Source organism: Berghia stephanieae, chromosome 1 (genome assembly GCF_034508935.2).
Source record: "Berghia stephanieae isolate SIO BIC M18660-M18661 chromosome 1, UCSD_Bste_1.3, whole genome shotgun sequence".
Lineage (NCBI taxonomy): Eukaryota > Metazoa > Mollusca > Gastropoda > Nudibranchia > Aeolidiidae > Berghia > Berghia stephanieae.
Genome location: NC_088360.1, coordinates 127727323 through 127750694, shown reverse-complemented (window position 1 = coordinate 127750694; position 23372 = coordinate 127727323). Strand labels below are relative to the sequence as shown.

At 33.1% G+C, this 23372-nt stretch overlaps 1 protein-coding gene across 1 annotated transcript; it reads right to left on the bottom strand.

The window, feature by feature from the left end:
• Positions 1-1014: 1014 nt before the first annotated feature.
• LOC144963097 (exocyst complex component 5-like) lies at positions 1015-22571 on the bottom strand. The gene is made up of 19 exons (XM_078896749.1): positions 22361-22571; positions 18414-18563; positions 16204-16296; positions 12680-12877; positions 12309-12376; positions 11827-11855; positions 11289-11398; positions 10520-10564; positions 10081-10221; positions 9397-9473; positions 8311-8436; positions 7205-7300; positions 6470-6617; positions 5895-6003; positions 4959-5082; positions 4428-4623; positions 3211-3367; positions 2460-2623; positions 1015-1235 (listed from the first exon to the last, which is right to left on the bottom strand). The coding sequence occupies exons 1-19, from the start codon at positions 22382-22384 to the stop codon at positions 1149-1151; spliced, it is 2142 nt and encodes a 713-aa protein (XP_078752875.1). The 5' UTR covers positions 22385-22571; the 3' UTR covers positions 1015-1148.
• Between the last annotated feature and the right edge of the window lie 801 nt (positions 22572-23372).

Sequence of the window (23372 nt, the reverse complement as noted above, 5' to 3'; positions counted from 1 at the left end):
ATGCTTTGAACTAATGCTTTTTTAAAGAAATGGATTGATTCAATCTAACTTCCTACATTCCTTTTGATAATATGTATCAACATCTTTTTATCGCTAATATAAGAAGGGTGGAATAACTTCCAATGGCAAAATGATGTCACATGGTGCGTAATTCAAGTCATATTATTCTTAACTCTTATCACTGGTTATAGATATTCCCAATCCTACATACTTCTTATTTTAAGATAATGATAGGGCAGGGGATAGGGTGAGGGGATGAAGTATTGTGAAAATGTGCAGTACATAAACTAAATAAATTGTTTTCATTTAATTTCACCAACCAAAAGAAAGAAGACATCATGCAAGAGACAATGATAAGCAAACATCAGTCTTCCTATGAAGCTTATCTAAATGTTGAGAAGATGTGATATTGCAAAAAGGCAAAAAGGTCATGAGTATTATTTGTTTGACGAGGAATAGAATAAAGGGTTAATAGTTCACACCTCAGACATAAAGAAAATCCAAATCATGTATCGACAAGGACGATCCTCAAAGGGCATCTGATGAAATGTATAAAACTCGTTGCATTTTAGATTCATCCATCTCACATATTCAGTCGAATGATGGCCACAGGCATTCAAGGAAAACAAACACCAATTGTTATAGAAAGACAATGACTCTAACAAGGCAAAGAGCACAAAAATATTTACTTGCATGGATAAAATTGTTTGATTAACGAATATTATTGAAATTTTGGAATTTTAAAAAACAAGATTGGGGCTTGCTTGATAAATTGATTGAACACCTAGCCCTAGTCGTGTACACCTGGCTCTTTTAAATCTTTAAGAGAAAAGCCCTTGTCTTCCCAGCTGTTTAGTCAAAATCAAGAATGACTTATCTAAACAATAGCTAAAATACTAAGCCACTGACTCACCTATTTAAAAAATCTAACAACATCTACTATGAACGTGAATATGGGTTCTATAGTTGATAAGAACTTGGAATGAAGGATATTATTCAATAATTATAATTAAAATCAATAAAAATAATAAAAGTAATAATAATAATAATAATAATAATAATAATAATAATAATAATAATAATAATAATAATAATAATAATAATAATAATAATAATAATAATAATAATAATAATAATAATAATGACATTCATCTTAATCTCGTTGATATTTTTGCAGTTCGGTAGTCTGCCCTAAGCTGTACAAAGTTCTGTATGATATTGTCATCAAGGGCAGCCTGTGAAAACAAGAAGATAAGATGATAATGTGAACAAATAACAGAAATTTACAGATCTTTGATAACAAAGTAACAATTTGGGAGCAAGCACTGTTAAACATCTGAAAAGGTGTATATGAAATAGTGCCTGACTAAGCAGAGAGAAAATTACAAGAAAAAAACTTCCCAAAAAAATCAGCCTGCCTGGACTTTGGGTTAAAAGTCAGACCTCCTGATTACCGGTCAGACCTGCTACCATTACACCACATAGGATTAAACGTAACTTTTCTAATTTTTTAAATACCATAATGCTGGAGGTGTCACAGTGAGAGACATCATGGTCACATATACCACGGATTATAACCCTAATCTCTTCAAAGAATAGAAGAAAAAAAAAGGCCAAGAATAAAATGAGTCCATATTTACGATTTGACTCCTCTTGAAAAATTTTTTTTTTAAACGAACTAAAACTTATGTACCTTGATAACATTTGCTTTTTGGCTGTGGTGACAACTTTTATTAACAGAGTAATAAATAATACAGAAACTTTTTTTCTCTTGACTCTGACCCCTTAACCCAACAGAAAATTAGACTGATGTATCCAGTTTTTATCAAGCAAAAAAAACAAAAACTTTGTATTAGATCTGTGACCTGTTTACTAAACGCTGGTTCAACGGGATGCATTGTCCTAAAGTACAGTCCACTCTGGATAATTGCAATGCGGTTAATCGCAACTTTCGGTTATTCACAATATTTCCAAAGAAACAGAATTAATTAAAGAGGGCAGGGCTTTGCAGTATGGGTTTGTGAGGTCATCTGTGACCATTAGATAGGAGGCGAGGGGGTTGGGCGTAGTCTAGACAATAACAATTGTAAGGAGAGACTGAGCGATATCCTTTGTTTTGAGATTGATAACTATGCCCAACGGGTTTGGTGAGAGCTTATTGACTCTCATCATGGCTAATCTCTTTGACTCTTACAAATGTTGAGAACAAAAGAGTGAAAGTTAATCCTATCTGAATAAGATGTTGGCTTGCATCAAAGCTGCTTTTGCTTGTCAAAATCTATTCAGGACTGCCATTTCATTTTTGCTTCAATCAAATTGCTCAGTCTGTGGTGGACCAAAAACTGCACACTTCTCTATCTTCTTCTGTAATATTTTAATGAAAAAAGAACATGTGCCCATTAAAAACTATTAGACATTTCTACTAAATCCAAGTGAATATCTACAAGAAAGATACTTACCAACTGTTCCCCTGTACAAACCACTTTGATATTTTCAGGCACAACCACAAGTAAGTTACAAAGTGCATGGAGATGTTCAAACAACTGTGTTACTAATGGGATTCGAATTTCTTCCTTCACACATTTCCTATATTCATTCACATCACAGATGACTAACATAGCACCTGAGAGAGAGAAAAAACAACCAAAAACAGATGTTAAAATAAAATTTCGTGATCGTCAAAGTGTTAAAAGAATTACGGCAATTGAGACTTACAAAATACATTAAATAAATATATCAATCTTATCAATATCTTACTTTTTAAAAATAACGCTTGATGTGCTCTCTAGTTGTTCTGATCTGGTTTAAGATGGTTGAAAAGATTAATGAACAAGCAAGGAAAATGCTTGCTATACTTGATATACCATATATACAATTAATGACTTTGCTTACCATTTGGTTGCTCAAGGTAGGAGCAAGCCTAAAAGTGAATAAATACGTCAGTTACCGTGGAAGTATTCAAATTTATCAATATAGTCACACCATTTTGTTTTCTTACCAAAACCAGCTTCAAGGATTCTCCCCTTTTCCTACGAAAGGCATTTACTGACATAATTCAAGCACTGGAAGTTTACATTAAAATCTCTGACCGATTTCTAACTTTCAAACTTTCCTAATCACAAAGATAAAACGTTTTCATGTGCACAACAATATTTCTGAAGCCTTAGCATAATGATGAAATATCCAAAATATAAAATGGATAAAACTCACCAATAGAGTTGTATGTAAATTGAGTGAGATGTTCATAGGCTAGTCTGTGGAATCGCTGACCCAGTGTGCCAAGGACAATGTCTACATTCTTTCCATCAAGGCTGTTACGAATCTCCTTCACTTGAGCATGCAGGAATTTTGATACTTTTTCAGCTGCCTGGAAGGAAAAGTTGTATTTCAAAATTTGAAGCTAACTTTGAAGGTGGAGACAATTTTTTAAAATAAAACATATTGCACAATAACTAATTATAATAAACAAAGGTGATAAACCATTGCGTGCATTAAACATTTGAAAAACATATTTCGAAATGACCAAATATATAATATCTTATCTTCTGCCTCTCAAAAACCATTCAAATTATCATCTTTTTCTCTGCCTAAGACGAACAGAAATACTTTTCTGTTTGTTGCTTTCAATTCGAAGACAAAAACAAACAAAGAAAAGCAAATTACATACACAAATTGACTGCTTGATATGGTCAACGTATCCATATTACTTTTTGTACATGCAGAGGTAGTTCCTTTCTCATTCTCACTCTTCTTCATATGCTCTTCTCCCCTTTCTTCTTCCATTCTTATTCTTCTTCTTTAACATATTTTCCTCCTCATCCCTTTTCTGTACCTCCACCTCGTCTTCCTCTTTCACACTCTTCTTGAAAGTTGTCCTCATCCTTTGCAGTAATAGCTCCGCCTTTCCTAACTGTCTCCGGTATACCATCTAGATCCATCCCAGAAAATAGGACACATGTGTGCCATGACCTCGATCCACCTGTCCGCATCCCCCACCCCTGTGACTGTTTCAAAGAATCTGCTAGAACTTGCCAATTGTTCTCACTGTTGATTTTATGACAGACCTGTTTTCATCGAATGGGAATGTTTTATGCAAGACATTTGATAGGCGGGTGTGGTTAACATTTAAAGGGTATTTTGATACTTTCTAACAAACATTAATTTGATATAATATTTTTATAAATTTGGTTAGAAAAACTAGGGTGCTTATAGTGGAGTCCATTCAGTAGAGCTTGCTTAAAAAGAGGTAAATTTATAAAATAAAAAATCTGTTTCACGACATGAGGGTACCCGATTGTACATAATAGTGAGGTGTGTGTAATCAGAGACCACCATATTATATTATTATTATCATCATTTTCATTATTACTACTACTATTATGGTTATTACTATTATTTACAGTAATATTGTGAGAATGATTACTTACTGGTGACAACAAATGCATTGGGGCATCCTCTGACTCGGGCTTAAAGTCAGTCTTTTTCTGCTCTGTGGCAAAGATGTGTCTGATCCATCCTATGACTGATCCAATGGACCGATCCAACCCTGTGTCAATTTTGTTTTCCATGGCTTCACGGAGCTCTCTCTTCCTTTTCACACAGTCTCCATGGTGTTGTGATGACCTGGTGATGGAATATTACATTATCATTGTATTATGAGAGAGAGAGAGAGAGAGAGAGAGAGAGAGAGAGAGAGACAGAGAGAGAGACATAGAGACATAGAGAGAGAGAGAGACAGACAGACAGAGACAGAGAGAGAGAGAGAGACAGAGACAGAGACAGAGAGACAGAGACAGAGAGACAGAGAGAGAAAATGGAGGGTTGTAATAAATACGAAAAGAAATCAAATTTCATTTGAAAACATCATGAAAATAAAACTTGTAAAAATGTGATGACTAAATAACAGCAACATATTAAGGGAAAAAAACTCCAAATCAACAAACAATCATATGACTTACATTACTAGAGGGATGAAATTGTCGGTAAACTGCTTTTCAAAGAGATGGAAGAGTGTGTTAGCTTGACTGACAACATCAAAGAAAAATATCTCGGGCTCTGTCTTGGGTTCAGAGGGCGGAATACCTGGAGATGAATCAAAATTATGAAAAACTGTCTGCTACCTTACATTGTTAGCCAATCTAAAGTTCAATTACAGACCAATAACAAGGAATGAATTGAGTGAGAAGTGCCAGAAGACAATAGAGAATAAAAACTTTTGCAGTGATGGGGAGTTGAACCCAGGGCCCGACTGTTACGGAACCCTCTGTCTGGCCATTATAGGCGTCAATTGTAAAAATACTGTGTCACATAAAAGGAATCAAATGATGTTAATTTGCATGTCCTTCAAAATTTATATACATATATAATATGGGAAATCAATATTTTTTATAGCACAATGGCCCACTAAATATATCAACACCAAATTGTACAATCGACATAGTGATGGTTTTCGTATATCATGAGTTTGATTAAACATCATAGTGATTTTAACAAAAAATCAAATTTGTTTCATTAATTTTCATGAAACTGTGAGTGTTCGCCTCCATTGCCATAATATCAATATTGCTACCAATCAGTGGAAAATAATTGTAATACAAGACTTCAAATATTGAAATATTCATTTCCTCTTCCTCACATTCACTGAACGCGTAATACACTTAAATCAAATTAAGAATGAAAAAAGGTAATCTTCAAGTATTTGATAATAGCATACATTTCAATTACCAAAAGCTACCAATGTTTTACTAAATTCCAGATTGCTCACAATGCTCATGGGACATATAAATTCAAGGAATCATCTTTTAAACATTTATGCATCATCTGAATTTCCTAATTTTAATCAACACCATTCCAATATTTTTTTTCTGCTCTCAATCTCAATCTCATTGACTCACCAATCATGCCGATCTCGACAGCATAATCAATGTGTTCTGTGACAAGGTACTGAATAAGAACATCCATGATTTTGATGGCATTGGGTGCAAGATCCGATGATGATGAAAGCTGCAATAAAATGAATGGTGCCAAGTTTAAGTTTAATACTACGTAATTAAAATACACAAAGACACAACCCTTATTTCTTTGTGAATCTGGTGTGAGGAGCAATTGATATGAAACAAAAGAAAAACTGATCTTCTAAAAACAGCATATCTTATTATCATATATCCAGACAGGCGCCTTGAGTGTAAGTACAGCTCACAAATAGAAAACCTTACATAGCAAAAAGTAGAAGAAATTGTAATTTCTACCACTAAAATATGCAGAAAGCATATATTTAGAAGAAAATATCAATCATATATTATCACTGCTTTCTTTCTCAAAGAATAAATGGACAATGATTTCCATAACTAGAACGTAGATTTGTTATATCTCTCAGTCTCTCTTCACCGTGATAAAAATATCATTAAAATCATAATAGCAAAATCATTCTCTAAAATCCCTGCATAATGAAAAATATAACAAAACTTACAGTTTGACATCGCTTGAAGGCATTCTTTGTGTCCTGCAAAATGTTGATTGTAACTTCCTGTGAAAGGAATGTCTCTCCACCAAAGTTTTCATTATTTGGCCCGGTTTTACCAATCTTTGCTTGAAATTCACGTTTTAAATCATGAAGTCTAAGGATGGAAATAAAAAAAAGATTAGAAAAGAAAATATAATGGACAAGTATATGTGACTAATCACCTCAAAACGGTATTATGTTAGAGTAAATCAGGTGCAGAGAAGTTAATTTTACGTTAAAATGATTAGAAATATGAAAGATTTGTTGTCCGCAATTTGGCATTTACATCATCCCGACATAATACCGTTTTGAGAGGGCGGACCACATACATATGTTGGAACTCTGATTACTACATTGATGATAATGAATCTTAATTGAAATAACAGCATCAAACATTTCAGTTGTTGCATTCTTGTTTCATTTTTAATATTCAATCTCCCGCCAAATTTTACATTGAAGGAGCTTTTTATAAAAATTTTCCATAAAATTCATGCCTTGATCATTTTCAAATAGAACAGCTATTTTTTTAAATTTTAATTATTACATTTAAATTGAGAACAACGAGCAGAAAAAAGACTGATCTATGCCTCAATGTCCATAATCATAACAACTAAATAGATAAATAAATGAATGAATGAACAAGATGAAAATATGTGAATGAAATAAAACTCAACTTCTGAAAAAGTAAATAGCACTGCTTACCCTCCAAACTCAATTTTTCTTTTAACATGATCTTTCTTATCATAATAGCTCTGTAATGCAGAACTGCAATTCTGTTTCAATGATTGTAGTTCAACTCTGGAGAAAAAAAAGATAATCAAAAATGCTAAAAGATAATAACAATATTTAATCTGAAGACATTTTCTTCATCAAATAATAAAAACATATCTTGTGGTTGGCGTCTATTCTTTTGAGTGACCAATATATCAAAAGCAGCAGCTTGCACCTTAGTTTCATTTTTTTGGTGTGCTTTTTAAATTAGAAATCATAGCCACTGTCATCTAGGATGTATACACAATGTTAAGAATTTCACAATATTCATTTCTTTTAGTGGATAAATTAAGGTGTCAGATACAGCTTCTTAGTTTTATATGTTTGTACCATAAGGGGATGCTCAGCAATTTGCTTTTACCTCAAAACGATGACTAATAAAACATTTCATAACAGCAGACTGTAGAATGTCTGGAAAAAGTTCCAACTTACAGACTTTGATATGGTTAAAGCGATTCAAATATATCAATTTCACCAGATTTGCCACATAGAAAGTTCTATAATTTTAAGTATATTATTAAGTAAGTTATTGCAATGTTTTGATATGTTTAGGACATATCAGTGAATGGGAAATAAAGAAGACAGATCAGTTTATTAGTACTTTATAATACTCTCGAGTTAAATGTGCCTAAAAAGTGTTGTTTTTTTTTTCTTTTAAGCTATAGTCCAAGAACAAATGTATTTCATCCAAAAATAATCAAAACTCTCTCAGCCAAAAACTGACACAAGATCCTTGCTGAAATTGTTAATATATCACAATATTAATAGTAAAAGCAAATAAGGTGGTTATAATAAGACAAAAATAACAACAGAAAAGTAATGATAATTGTCCATAACAGACAAAAATCAAATAGTCTAAATAAATCAAAACCTTATAAGGAATAACTCTGCTCAACTTGGACTCACCATAAACATGATTTGATGTTCAAAGCAAAGACCCCTTAATTCACTTTTCAACGAATAAGAGGTAAGCAATGTTATATGACTAAATTCATCATGAACTAAGTAATTAACATTATATTGAAAGAAAAACTTACTCAATATATTTCTCAAGATGCTGTGCAAATATCGATCGAGTCAACTTGCTTAAAAATGTGGAATCACCTAGTTTGAACTCATGGTCAGTACTTGCCTTGGATAAATCTGATGTCAGTTTGGACGTCCTGAAAAAAATTGTTTGCATATCAAAATAATAATTCATCAGCCACAATTAGTAATTAGACCTATGAAGCCAGAGTTTTCGCTGGCGTGTCTAAGTAGCCCAATCACTGCATAAATTACAGTGATCTCCGTTTATAAGCAATTTGGCTACAAGCACGATCTGGCTCAAAAAAGTTGGAAGAGGGACTCAAGATAGATATTATGTTTGAAATCACTTAAGTTTTGTTTTTTGGAGTTTTTTTTGGAGTGGTGGATGGCGTCGATTATAGAGCGTTTCTTTCTCAGCCAGCAGAGGATGTCATACTATTTGGGTTCAACTCTCATCATTGCAAAAAAAAATTTAATCTCTATTGTCTTCTGACACTTATATACTCTTCTCATTTCATGTCATCACATATAAACAGTACGCCATTATTCTATCCACATTCAATCACCCTTCTTGAAGAACAAAAAATAAATCTAACTGCATTAATCTTAAAACCTTGATATAAACCAAATACCCTGTTTCTAATGTCACCCCTCTCAAGGAGGAATTGATCTTGAAATTGAGCAATTGTGAATTTTAGCTGCAATATCAGGATTCTGCTTTGAAGTAATTTCTACGAAATTTGATTTTATGACTTTGAACTTCATGACATAGGTTTAAGATCTCTTTGGTCTCATCAAACAACTCAGATCCACATAAAATTACCAATCATAGGGTAACAGACTAATGTCATTTCATATTTATTCATCGAGGAGTATAGCCTTAACATAAACTTTGAAAGTTCTAAATTAAAAATAACCATTTTGAAAATATCGTTGCCATTAAGTGAGACAAAATAATATGGTTATTATCATAAAAGTAAAGCATTGTCAATCAAAATGACAACGATGAAATCATGGAAAAAAGTTGGATAAAAGCATTAAACCAATCTATTTGATTACAAATTTACATTCTAGAAGATAGAAACTGACCCTACCTGACATACATATCATACAGATTGTTTAAGTACACCTCAGGATCAGGCTGATTTTCCAACATGGAGGATACATGACCCTACAAAAATACAGACGAGATTTGGAGAAAGGAAAATAAAAATTACTACAGAAAGAGCAAAAAAAGAAAAAAAACAGTTATTAAAATATTGTGATATGTGACAAAATAATCATTACGAAAATAGCAAGTTATCTTGTCTCATCAGAATTTAAATTAAATTTTCTATTTTTTTTCCAGCCAGCCAACCTTTGAAAAACTCAAAACATCAACAGTGAATCCAAATTTTAGTACATCAAACATTGTTCAAAGGCATCTCTGGGTTCTTAATTCAATATAGGGTTTTGATAGTCATGTTTATATTAAAGATGAAAGTTTATTTATCATAACAAAGCAGATTTACACATTTTTATTCTAAAGTAATTTCGCATATATGATGACATCGCTTTATATATTTCATTGAAGATGATGATGATGATGATGATGATAATGATTACAATGATGATGATGGTGATGATAATGATGATGATGATGATGATGATGATGATGATGATGATGTTAATAATTATGATGATGATGATGAATGTATAATGAGAAAGATGTTGATTAAAATGAAATGACTCGGATGAGTATGAGGGGGTGCTGCTGGGGGAAAGGATATTTGAAGTACCTGCACAGTTCCTTGAAATACATTTTGGACTAGTTTACTCATTACAGTATCAGGGTTGGAGAAGACAGCTTTTGCCAGTTTGCTGGTATCAATACACATCGGAACGATGTCATCAAAAATATTATCATGTCTCTTCACTCCCTATGGACAGACAGGCAAAATATAATTCGAAGCTTTTAAAAACCACTGTTGCTGAATCATATCCTATACCAACATGAATTAGATCTTGTAGTTCATCCATTTTTAAAGAGTTAAATGACACTTTCAAATCAACAATATTTCTTTACCAGTTTTCTCCATGTTAAATGGGGTTAACTTTTCAAAATTTTAAAAATGTATAAGCGATAAAAAAAAAAATGTATTGCTTTATCATTAGATGCTGTTAGGGTTTTTGATATCTTATTATTATTATTATTTTCATTATCATAAAAAAACAAACCTTTTGACTTTCAGAAATGAATACATCAATACATTGTCCGTAGCTCTGAAATGAGAATAAAAAAGAAAAACATCACAACAAGATACTTCAGAGGACTTACACCAAAACATGATATTAATATGCAAGGGTTCATGCTCCGTTGGCAAATCATGTTACTTACAAGCAAAGGGACCAGCATCAATCCGTGATATGTCCTATCACTTTAATACCACAGAAACAGAGATAACTCTGCCCCTTTGGGCCTCTTGGCCCAGGATTAATCCTTTTTTTAAAAAATGTAGTTTGATATAATCAAATATAACAATATAGAGTAGTTTCAAGTCCCTTCATAGCGTATAAACTAAGGACAAAACCATAACATTGCCACTGAAGAATTTATATAAGACTGGAAACTTTTATAAGGTATTAGAAAATAGCATTTGCTCCCTACACGATGAAAAAAAAACCACACACACATACACACACACACACACAGATACACACACACACAACATTTGATTTCTGAAGGGGAATAAGACTAAATTACAATAATGATAATAAATATTGCATTGCACTGAAAAGCATATAAAGACGGGAATATGAGCAAACATGCATTATTATATTCATCTCAATAAGGTAATCTAAATAAATGTAAAAGAAAAAAAGGGAGAGAGAGAAAAAGTACTCATACAAAACTGCTAAGAAAAACAGTTTGGTTATGTAGAGAGAGGAAGCTTGAGGAATATTGATAAGTACAAAGGTCTATGGCAAAGAAACTATTTAATCTAACCTTGAAGTGCTGCAACAGATTGGTGATTTTACGCATCTGCCTCCTGTCACCAGCTCTCTGACCAAGACGAAACTCCTCAATCAGCTCTTTCTCTACAGCGTCATACTTTTCTGTACCATGAAAACAATAAAATTACATAGTCAAACTATTCACAAAAATTCTCACAAAGTCAAATACTTGCAAATACAGTATTTTATACGTTCATATTTTATTTAATACAATACAGTAATTTACATTACATAAATTTCAACACATCAAAACATAATGCTGTGCTTTTGCTTTCTGTTAGCGTCATAAATCTTAGGGATTTGAATAAAATTGATTTAATATTTTTATACGGCCATTGTAAAATCGACCCAAATAATTAGAATATGGGTGTCCGGCATCTGAAGGATAAAAATGTTAACGAACTGGCTAATTTTCATAGCAGATAGTAATCTGGTTTTCCCTGTAATCGACACACACATACACAGACAGGCTTGCTCTTTCTATTATTAACATAGATAAAGAAATTTTAAGAAAGAAAAAAATTACTTACCTGCTATTCGCTGTCGAGCAATGTCAAATCTGAAACAGTACAATAAATAAAAGAAACAATTATCCAAATACCAGGAATCAAAAAGAATCTGAGAGATAAATTATTAAATCTACAAAATAATGTAGCAATCGGATGAATTCACTTATTAATTACAAACATTAATCTAATTTTTTCTTAGACAAACGTAGGAAAATCCTAAAATCATGAAGTAGGTAATAAAATGCCATTCTATTCTTCTCTCATATCATGCACAAGTTTTTACATGTATAAATTATATATGTATGTATGTATAAATATTCAAATTATCTGTCAATCTATAATAGTCTAATCAAATTAAAAATTGCCACTGATGATTTAATCAAATCAAATTAATCAAACTAAATTTATGAGATTACCGACTTGATAAGGCATTGCATTAATACCTAGAGGACCTCATTTCAAGTACCATTTCAAACAAACAAACAAAGAAAAAGAACACATACCTCCCTCCTACAGGAAGTTCTAGAGCAATTAAATGCAATTTTTGTATCACATCTGCAGTAAGGTGGAGCTGTATTTTTTTTAATAGAAAAAAAAATGTAATCTTTCATCAAGATTTGAATCTTTATTTGTCAATAATAAGCATAAAAAGCAAATCATAATCAGATTAATTAAAAAGATTTTGTCTACAATACAGAGTTTTGAGAAGATGAGGCAAAGTTTTGAATGACCTCAATTCTAGATATATGAAAATTTAAAACATGCCAGTAAAAGGAATGAATCAAATACTTTTATAAAAGATCTAACTGTAAAATGGATCCACAAATATGACTTTCATAAAATATCTATTCCGTTCTTTATTTTAATGTATTACCTGAAAAGGGTCTGTCAGGACAGGGGATTTCAGTTGCTCCTCACTAAGGAATTCATCCAGAAAGTTCATCAACCTCTGCGCTTCAACCGCCCTTGCCCTGGGTGTGTTAACTCCCTCCAGTTGATCACCAAGGTGAACTACTTTTGTGGCCACATATGAAATTCGTTCATCAAGTGTTTGAAAGTCTGTGTAGAGAGACTGGAAAGTGGATGACACATTTTTTGAGATTAATATTTGTTACTTGAACCATATGAAATTGGGAACAGTGAAGGTGGAGACACGGATTAATTCCTGAATGCGGCAGCAAAAAAATAGAGCACCAATCTATAAATATATATATATATATTTATGAGTGTTGGTGGATTCTCGTAGGTACGAAAGTGCTCGATAATGATGGTTAGAGCTAATATAAACAGAAACAATAGCACCTTAAACAAAAGATCAGAACCCTACAGATGCGGTGCTAGAAAATGCAACCTGTGCCTGACAGAGAAACTGGAAATATTATTACACAACCACAGAAACAATAGCACCTTAAACAAAAGATCAGAACTAATGACAATGTGCAGACACTCTTAAATTCAAGTTCAAAACACAAAAGGTTAAATAACCTTTTCCCCTCCCCTTACTATTTCTATTATCACCATGGTTATTATTATTTTTATATATTTATTATTATTATTATTATTATTATTATTATTATTATTATTATTATTATTATTATATTATTATTATTACTATTATTATTATCATTATTATTATTATTATTACTATTATTATCATTATTATTATTATTATTATTACTATTATTATCATCATCATTATTATCATTATTATTATTATTATTATTATTATTATTATTATTATTATTATTATTATTATTATTATTATTATTATTATGACCATTTTTACCACTATCATTAGAACTAGCATCTACCCCTAACCAACAATTCTGCGGACAATATGCCAACTGACGACGTGGATGAAAGCCACAGAAACATATGTTTTGGCCACATATAAGTAAGTGATCCCATTTACATATATTTTATATATATATATATATATATATATATATATATATATATATATATATATATATATATATATATATATAATATATATATATATATATATATTCTGCTGTAGCCCTCATTATTGGAAAGATCATTTAAACATGTTATCCTAACTCTAAAGCAACTCTCTTTGAGAGGATGATCAATTTTTCTTTTTATTCCTAAAAACAATTACAATCATTTGTTAACCCATTTTCAAGATAGCAAAGCAAAGTGAACAACTTTGCAAGAATAATCTGATATATTCCAACAAATTTCCATTCCAAACAGAATTAATTTAAGATGGAACTGAATGGGCACGGGGAAAAATTGTTATAGACAGGTTTTTGTTTTACACAGATTTTCACAAAGGGTCAGCACTAGCGCGGAGCGGTCCCAAGCATGTTTAAGGACCGTGGTTCTACGGTTCCTGGGAAATAAGAACTGCAAGAACCGGTTCCGTTTCCAAGAACTGGTTCTTTTTCGACATTGGCCATTCACAAGGCATCATTGGGACCGTCAAATGATGGGAACCGTGCCTGCAGTAGATGGCAGTAGAACCGCTAAGTGTAAGTGAGAGCGACGAAGGCTTGTTGCCTCAAAACATGAAAACAGTGCTATAACACTATAGGGAATGAGATTAGCGGAAGAGTAGCATCCCTTGATTGGACGTCATCTTACAGAGAGAACGTCAAAATGGTTTTGCGCATGCGTCTCTCTTGTCCTCGCTTTTGGTGAAGTGTCTCATGCCGCACAACTAACATGACGTTCTCTCTCTAATAACTTTTCCGCTCGTGACTTCCAATCAAGGGACGCTATTCTTCCGCTAATCTCATTCCCTATACATTAAGCATGTGTGTGTGTGTGTGTCTGCGAAGATTGATGGAGCGGGTCAGGTCAATGTTAAGGAGTGAAAGGTAAAGGGATTGTTAATATTTTGTCTCCATTCCTTTTTTCTCTTTTTGTGCGGCTATGTGGTCTTGTGGTATGACAATCGGATCTCACCGTACTCAGATGTAAAATGAGTACCTGATCGTCGACAGTGTTATCTCTGTGGAAAAATTGTAACATCGCCTAACAGGCGTCATGTCTTGTTCTTTATGTTACGTTTGCTATTGGTCAGGGACCCTTTGTAAAACGCTTTGAGCACATTTAGTGGATATTGCGCTATATAAAAGCTAAAGTTTTATTTTTTTTAGTTTTTATTTTAAATATTTCTACCTTTGGATAGGACGCCAGTTCTGTTAGATAACGTACAACTAACAAGAGATACCTATTTGTAATCTTATTTTTTGATATTGCAAGAAAAAGAAAATGTTTTTGTGTTGTTTTTTTGTTTGTTTATTGGTTTGTCTTTGTATTGTTAATGTTTTTGTTGGCATTGTGGATGTGTTACACTTTAATTAGTCCTTTCCTTCTAACATTATCTTGGTAATGTTGTTCCACTGTGGTGAACAAGTCCAAAAACGAGAGCTACTGACACTGATACAGGATCTTCGAGTCAGTTACCAACCAATCACCCGTGACTACAATTCATTGACCAATGGTAGCCAATGAACAATAAAACCTTTTGAGCCAATCTCCTTAATCCATAATATGGCATTCATGCGTTCTCAAGAATGTTCCCATGAACAGGAACCCTGCTCTCAATTCAATAACTGATGAATTTGTACTGAATTGCGAACAGTGACCATTAAAAAGGATTTTCAGTTCCCATTGCACAAGGCAATAGATGACCATCATATCAGAGCCGAGGGGTAACTAGGCAAGACATCCAGTTGAGATCGACTTCTATGTAAGAAGTCTTGAGTCTGGTATGGAAGACAGCTACAAGATGTGAGTATAAAAATGCCGTCATGACCAACTGTCCTGTTACCATCACAGATCAAAGGGAGCCCTCTCTTTGATCTGTGGTTTTCAGTGACAAGAGTCATAATGCGTAATGAGTAACAACTGCACTCGTACAGTATCCTGACAGTGACGCAACACTCATTGGCCAGGGTCATAAACTTTATTTACTTACTGCCAACTAAGATGGGGCATGAGTTAGAGGTGTAAAATTTTAGATCAAATGCAGGAAGTAGAGTCTTTCTCTCGCTAAATTGGAAAACTGTTCTTAAGGTATTTAGCATTTACTATAGCACTCGATGATAGTGAGCTGAAGGAAATTCTTCGCTCTTACATTAAGGCATGTTCAACTATATTATGCTATCCTGCCCACTCAGGTAAAAAAAAAAATTTTAATAAAAAAAGAGAGAGAGAAAGAGGGAGAGAGAGAGAGAGAGAGAGAGAGAGAGAGAGAGAGAGAGAGAGAGAGAGAGAGAGAGAGAGAGAGAGAGAGAGAGAAAGGGAGAGAGAGAGAGAGAGGAGAGAATGGGCTTAAACGAAGAAACTAACACTCAAAATTTTATGAGTCAATGGATGAATTAAGAATTCTTTATTCTTTAACCCAAGAAATGTTGTTTTACTCACCTGATTTTTCTTTTGCAATTCATCAACTCTTTTTCCATGTCTGATCTCTTCATTTTCACATTCAGATTCAAGTTTTGAAATTTTTCTTTGAACCTGAAACCATTTTAATTTAAAAAAAACAATTTAAGTAGCCACTTTTTAAGGCCATATTATTTTTTTTAAAATTTATTTCCTGTTTGCATTGATTGGGATGTTAAGGAAGTTGCAAGTAAGTTCATCATCCATCTTAGTCAATGCGTGAGCTGGAATTTGTGATGTACTCGTGACATCCGTTTTTTGGGGGTTTTTTTGTTTGTTTTTTTTTTTTTTTTTTTTTGGGGGGGGGGGGGGGGGATGGGGAGGGGAATTGTTTAATAACCCGTTGAAACAAATCTTTTTGGGACTGATAAGAACCACTTTTAGTTTCCATTTGAACAGTTCCACATGAGTTAGATGACTTGCTCAATACCACAGTGTGGAGGGTGTGTGCCATACCCAGTACCTCCTACATTCAAAGCTACGACCATACCAATGGGACATACAGTAACAATAAGTGTAAGAGTTCAAAACCCTGCCTAAACACACTGGGAAAAACATTTTAATTATGTAATTTCATACCTTATCTAATTCAGTAACTTGTCCATCAGAAGTAAGTTATGCATTATTGTTAAGCATTGCACACTGAGATAATGGTAATATAATCGTGGTAAAGATTAAATAAATCAGATATTCAATATTGATTTTATTTTAACTCTTTAAGATTCAACCCGACAAAAACCGACAACGGCATAATATTCATGGGCGGGGTAGCCAAAACTGGCCTCAGTAAGTAAAATCCAATCGTTGTGAAGGAAATGACAGGCCCTGTCACTGCCGCAGGGTGTTTTCAGCTTTGATTTTTATAAATTTGCCGACAGAAAAGAAAATACGTTTCAGAAATTGCGATTTAAATCCTATTTTATTTGCGGGTGAAAATCATTGACATTGCACTTTGTTTGGTAAAAATCGATAAAAAATTACGACTTTGGTGATGAAAAATGACTTTGAAGACAATTATTGTAAACTTTTAAAAATATTATGAACAATTTATAACTCCCTTATTTGTGGGTCGATTTTGTCATTCGAGGTATCAATTTTATTGTAATAAAGAGATAGGAACTTGAGAGTTATTTTTTCTGATGCGAAATTATTACTTTGTAATTTTAGCACCAAGAAAAATAGTCGGTAAATGAATTTGTTACACCTCTTTGATATACCGCCGGGGTCAGTTCGTGTAGAAATGTGAATCAAGCGTCTCAAAGTCTTCGACCAATCACAGGCTATCTATCCAGCTGGCCAAAACAAAGACGCTTCTCCCCGTCGATGTATTACGCTATTGTTATGCAAGGAATATAACACCTTATTGAGTAGGCCTAAAAGCTAAAATCTAAAAGTAAAAAATATAATTCTGAGGAATTTGAAAGTCACATTGCTGAAATCAGCTTGAAAAAAGAAGTACATTGGTCTTTGTTTCATAAAAATCGGCTGAAAACCAACTGTTTTACGAATAAATTTGATTTTAAAAATTGCTTTTGTTTATTTTAGCATTTTTTAGCAACTTTTTTATTTATCGGCCGATTTTCTTGATTTTTATATCATTTTTTATATCTCAAAGAGACGAGATCAGTGATATACTTTGTTTGTTTCAAATGTAACTAGAACATAATTTGGCTTTTTTACCTATCGACCATGCCTGGATAATTTATTCAACAACGTGGCGATGTGACGCAACTATTCCATGGCCGTCTTCCACTGCCTCAACGATGATTCAATTCATTGTTGACGGCTGTTGACACGTGAGCTGCCAGAACGACCAATGGTTGAAGGGTCAAGATGCTCAGTAGCCAATCGTTCTTCGGTCAAAAAACTTAAGAACTCACGAGAACAAAAGTTTGAAATTTGGTGATGGACGGACCTATGAAATCGTTTCTGGGCGGAGTTTAGCCATGAGTGACCGTAGAAAACGAAAAGGCGACTACAGATATCAAAGAGTAGGCTTATATTATCAAAGGATGTCTACATGATTGACATGGCCATATAGGGAACTCATTATCTACTCCCCCAAAAAGAATCTGAACACGAGAGGGTTAAAGCAAGAACGAAAACAATTGACTACAAAAACAAAATCTATTTAAATAAGTATTATACCCAATTAATCATAGCATGGAGTTGACAAAATGAGGTCATCAAACCTGATTGCTTTTTTCCTTTAAGTCTTTGATCATTTTTTCAAATGCTGTATGGAGAATAACAGGATCAAACTCCTCTGGGCTATTCCGGGCATTTGCACCCATTGTCTTCCAAGCCAGTCTCTCCACAAATTCATGAACACTGAATGGCTCCTATAAGGGAACAAAATTCTAAAAATTATAATTTCATCCAAAGAGTAAGACATGCAATACAGTGGTTAGCGACTTAGAACTCATCATATAATAACCTACATCACACAGTAATTCTCGACTCTCTAGAGAGTCATTTCTAGCAATGAGAGAGCAGTTTTTGCTTAGTCAATACAAAAATAGGTATACTAAAATTATAACCAAAGGACAACATCTATATGGCTTTTTAATATAAACCCAATATCAATTACATGCCGTAGACATTTAAAACAATAAAATAAAAGTGAAATTAAAGGTAGAGATTATTTTCTTGAAATGCATATCAATGCCATTTATGGGCAAGTGGCTCAATTACAAGACTTTCTTTCAATTTAGAATGGATTTATATAGGGTTGGGAGTTCCAATGTGGCCAGTGTTCCAATTTGGACCCCCTATTGTATTAACCTTCATTTTTAATGCCTAAATTTAATAGGAATTGTGACAAAGAGCTGATTTAACACAGCCAGAAATAATGCATGATGTATTAAAGCCAATCTCAGAGCTTTTCCGTGTTATTTGATTAAATAAATAATCTCTTAAAATCCTTGTCTCACTCGGAATATGAAACAAGCTTCTCTCATCGCTTTTTCATGAATTCGAGGCATCTTACTGTCGAAGTAGCAATATAAAGCAACAATGTTTGTAATATAAATTTGTACAATTCAAAAGGATTTTTCTCCATTTTGTTTTGAAATTTGTGCAGTCAAACATTATCTGGAACCAAAGACTAAGAATATCTAACTCTCTTTTCTTGATTTATCACCGACTTCAAAAAACATTCTTTTTAGAAGCTCTTTTACACATTTTTATTTTATACTACTTTTTTTTAAATTATCATTTTTTACAGTACACAGCTTCTTGTGGTTTAGTATTCAACTAGACTAGCCTAGTGCAAAACCACTTTGCAGTTTAACTGAAACACAGTGAAACAACTGGATTGCGATAACTCAGTTGTTAGGGTACTCATTTCACACACAAGGAGACTGGTATCGATCACGGCTACAGTCAATTTTTTATTTTGATCCCTCTTTTCACTCAGAATAACTCTGTAGGAAAATCCGCCTTTTAAAAACCATTCAAATCACATTTAACTTTTTTTTTTTAATCTCTTTGCTATTTAAAAAATGACAAATCCTGTTCAGAATCAGACTCAGATACTGTGTAGTCTAGATAGTCTAAGTCTAAAATAGTGCAACAGTGATTTGATCACATTCAATTGGGTTACCTAAATTTGAACTCAAACTAGCGATTCACTTTTCTAAGGGCTAATCGGCACCTGCCAAGATGCAACAGCTTCTAATGGTGTCATACTGCCATGTTATAATGATCTATCCTGGTCCCAAACTCATCATCAAATTTGTGTACGGTCGCTGTTGCGATTCTTTGCTCTGCGGTTTCGGGCTGTCGTGAACGGATTTCTCAATCTCGTTCACGTTAAGTAAAATAAAGGAAAAAGATCAGAATAAGTCTGCACCGAAGTTGGTGTTCTCCATATATGTAACGTAGTGTTTTTATGCACATCCGTTGACGGTGTATCTTAACGGATCGTTTTTATACACCACCGTCACGCATGCACATCCCACCCAATTTCATCAGCGATATTGTGTTTCTGTATTTGGACATGCCGAATGTAATTTTTTGACATATGTAGGATGTTTTTGTTAATAAATTTATATAGAAATAATAATAATTTTTTTAATCGAAATATAAAACCAGAAAATAGAAGTTGCATTGAAGGTAAAATAATGTTTTAGAAAGACCTATTAAATGTGATGAACAGTCAGTTGGCTCCGTATCGCAGTGGACAAGCTGTCAGACTCTAACCTTGAAAGTACTGGTTAGATTCCCATTGCAGACATTTTTTTTTAAAGTTTACTTTATTGAGAAAGACATCATTTTTGTTTGTTTTTTTTTGCTTTGTTTTTGTTTTTTTTTTGTTATTCAAAAACTTTTTATCATGTTTTTGAAAAACTTCGATTTTAATTTTCTAAAATTAATTATATATTTGAGATCAGTATTTGTGTGCAATGTTTCTTTTTACTGTTGATTTTTTAAATTATTGTTTTTATTCTTTAATTTATTATCATTGTATAAACGTACATCGGTAATCACTAAGCAGTGTGCTAAACTACAATCTAAAACTATTTAAACCTCATGGACGTATGCAGCAACATTTTCATTAATTTACCATCACCGCCAATGGAGGTGCATAAAAACGGTGTGTTTTTGTACACCTCCAACGGAAATGCATAAAAACGCCACCTATATGTAAAGGACATATATGGGTGGTTTAAAAATGTCATGCATCAAGGCATCACGCGAAGAGTCCGGGTATGTACGTCCGGTAATAAAAACAGAGTCAACACTTGACTAATTTCAATCAACAATCCATAATGAAGTAAGAAGAGCTTTGAAAATGAAGGCAACCCCGTTTTTTATAACCATTGTGACCTCATAAACTCACGCAACACATAACAGTGAATTGAACACACAGCGACACCCAACAGGTCACCCAACATGAAAACAATTCACAACAACTCAATAGCCAAACAACTACAAACAATGAAACAACAAATACGTTCCTCTAACTCTAAGCCTAAGGCTGAGGGCTCTTGACTCTTGACCACAACTACAACTGACAACGGGTGTAGTGTAAATGTTGGACAGGTGGCAAGCCCTCATTGCTGAAGAGATGGTGCTGAAGTTTAAGTCAGGCATATTTGGCGAAAGGCTCTCTCACCCTCACTCTTCCGTAAGTAGTAAATGATACATATAAAAGTAATGAATGATGTAAAAAGTAAAAGGACAGTCTGAGTCACTCAGTAGAATAGCGACGCACAGTTACACCTATGTGATGAATTCTTTTGATATTTATTTGTTTCATGGCAACGTTTCACTCATTTACGTATTAAACGTTGTATGATTGTTCGTATTAATGAATGGTATGTACTTCAAACTTTAACGTTTAGAGTTCTGCTTCAAATCCTCGGAAAAATCGTTCGTATCAATGTTTTTGTCTCAAGGAAATCGAAATGGCGGCGGCCTTGTTTACTTCCGACACAAAAGTGCACCACTAATTTCATCTTATTTCGCGATTTGTTGATTGAAGACCTATCCTTCGCTTAATATTATATAAAGCATTGTATGATGATTTAGAATTACAAAGAGGCATCAAAAATAATAAACCATCCTGTTGATGAAGTAGAAAGAATTCATGGAAAAGCAATAGAAAGGAAAGCATTCTCAATTACCAACAATAAAAAAACATATTTTATACCATGAATTTGATATTTTGCCATCTGGGAGAAGTTTTTGTCAGATTAAATGTGGAACTAACAAGTATAAATCAACGTTCGTTCCATCAGCAATAAAAATGTTGAATATTTCATATGGTACAGCAAAACCAAGGATTGATGCGTTGACTGATTGACTGATTAATTTGTTTAATGTTAGGCTAGATGAAGTGACCAATTGATAATGATGATAATATTTGGTGTTGAATTGCCAAGAATGTAACGAATTGAAAATGAAATGAAAATGTTGATGTTGTGTATGTCGCATGCGTGAAAGAAAGAGAGGAAGAGAGAGAGAGAGAGAGAGAGAGAGAGAGAGAGAGAGAGAGAGAGAGAGGTGTCTGTTCAATGTTATAGTTATCATATAACGTTATGACAAGTGTAACTAAATGACAAATTGCCATATTTGTGGACAATAAAGATCTATTATTATTATTATTATTATTACTATTACAGTGTATTATTACCTGTTCTAACTCTTCCACGGACATTTTCAAATCTAAAGTTGATAAACGTGAATTAATAAAAGCATAAACGACCAGAGATGCATTTATTTCTTAATATAATAGACTTTCGCTGATGCATTGCATCATTTTAGTGTCCATCATCCTAAAGTGGGAGGTGTACCCACCGCAAAACCAAGATTGATAGATTAGATTGTTGACTGTTTACGGATGTAAAACGGAAGTAAATTAGAAGTCGTAGATTTTTGTTTTCGCCCATTATTAATTTACAATTATTCATCAAATAGGCGTATGTTTTTGTTAGGAAAAAGGTAAATGCTGGGACTAATAGATTAGTTAATAATCACTTTACGCAACTATTAGGCCTCAACCGACGACACTTAGATCACCTAGGTCCATCTCCTTCTAGGTCTCAACATAATAAACACATTTATTATGGACTCGTAGTTATAAATTAACGTAAAACATTGTCCAACAGTGTTAAAACAAGCCCATCAGACCTTCTATAGTCAGATTTTTTATTAATGGCGCGTATTTTTCTGGTTTTTCTCAGCTGTCCCTCTATCAACAGTTGTAAAAATTTGTGTCAACCTCTGAATCAATGTGTCTTAACTGAATCTATATTTTGGAACGTATTGATGCCATAGTAAAAAAGTTTTCTTCTTTAAGACCTATTTAAAAAAACTACTTTAAAACATCTAACATAAAATTAGAGATTTTACACTGTAAAAAATGAAAACAAGTTACGCAACACAAAGTATGAATGAATTTATCGTAATTCCAAAAAATATTGTGCTGACGTAGTGATTATGAGTTCACGCCATACTTCTTTCCAAATAATAACAATTCGCTTTAAATGATAAAAACTTATGTAGTGTTTATTAAATTTTGAATTTATTATTTATGGCATATTATCTACATCATGTCGCAATTACCAAAGACTGATATGAAATCTCTCGCTTTAAATCATTTGAAATAGTGATTGTATACTCAATATTGTCAAATTAACAAACAC

What these genes read in the sequence shown, in the direction of transcription:
- LOC144963097 (XM_078896749.1), bottom strand. Translation starts at nt 22,384, where the DNA reads ATGTCCGTGGAAGAGTTAGAACAG. An exon ending in AATTTCATCCCTCTAGTAAT is followed by an intron (nt 4,624 to 4,958) that starts GTAAGTCATATG and finishes TTCCATCACCAG; the next exon opens with GTCATCACAACACCATGGAG. An exon ending in TTTGTACAGGGGAACAGTTG is followed by an intron (nt 1,236 to 2,459) that starts GTAAGTATCTTT and finishes TTGTTTTCACAG; the next exon opens with GCTGCCCTTGATGACAATAT.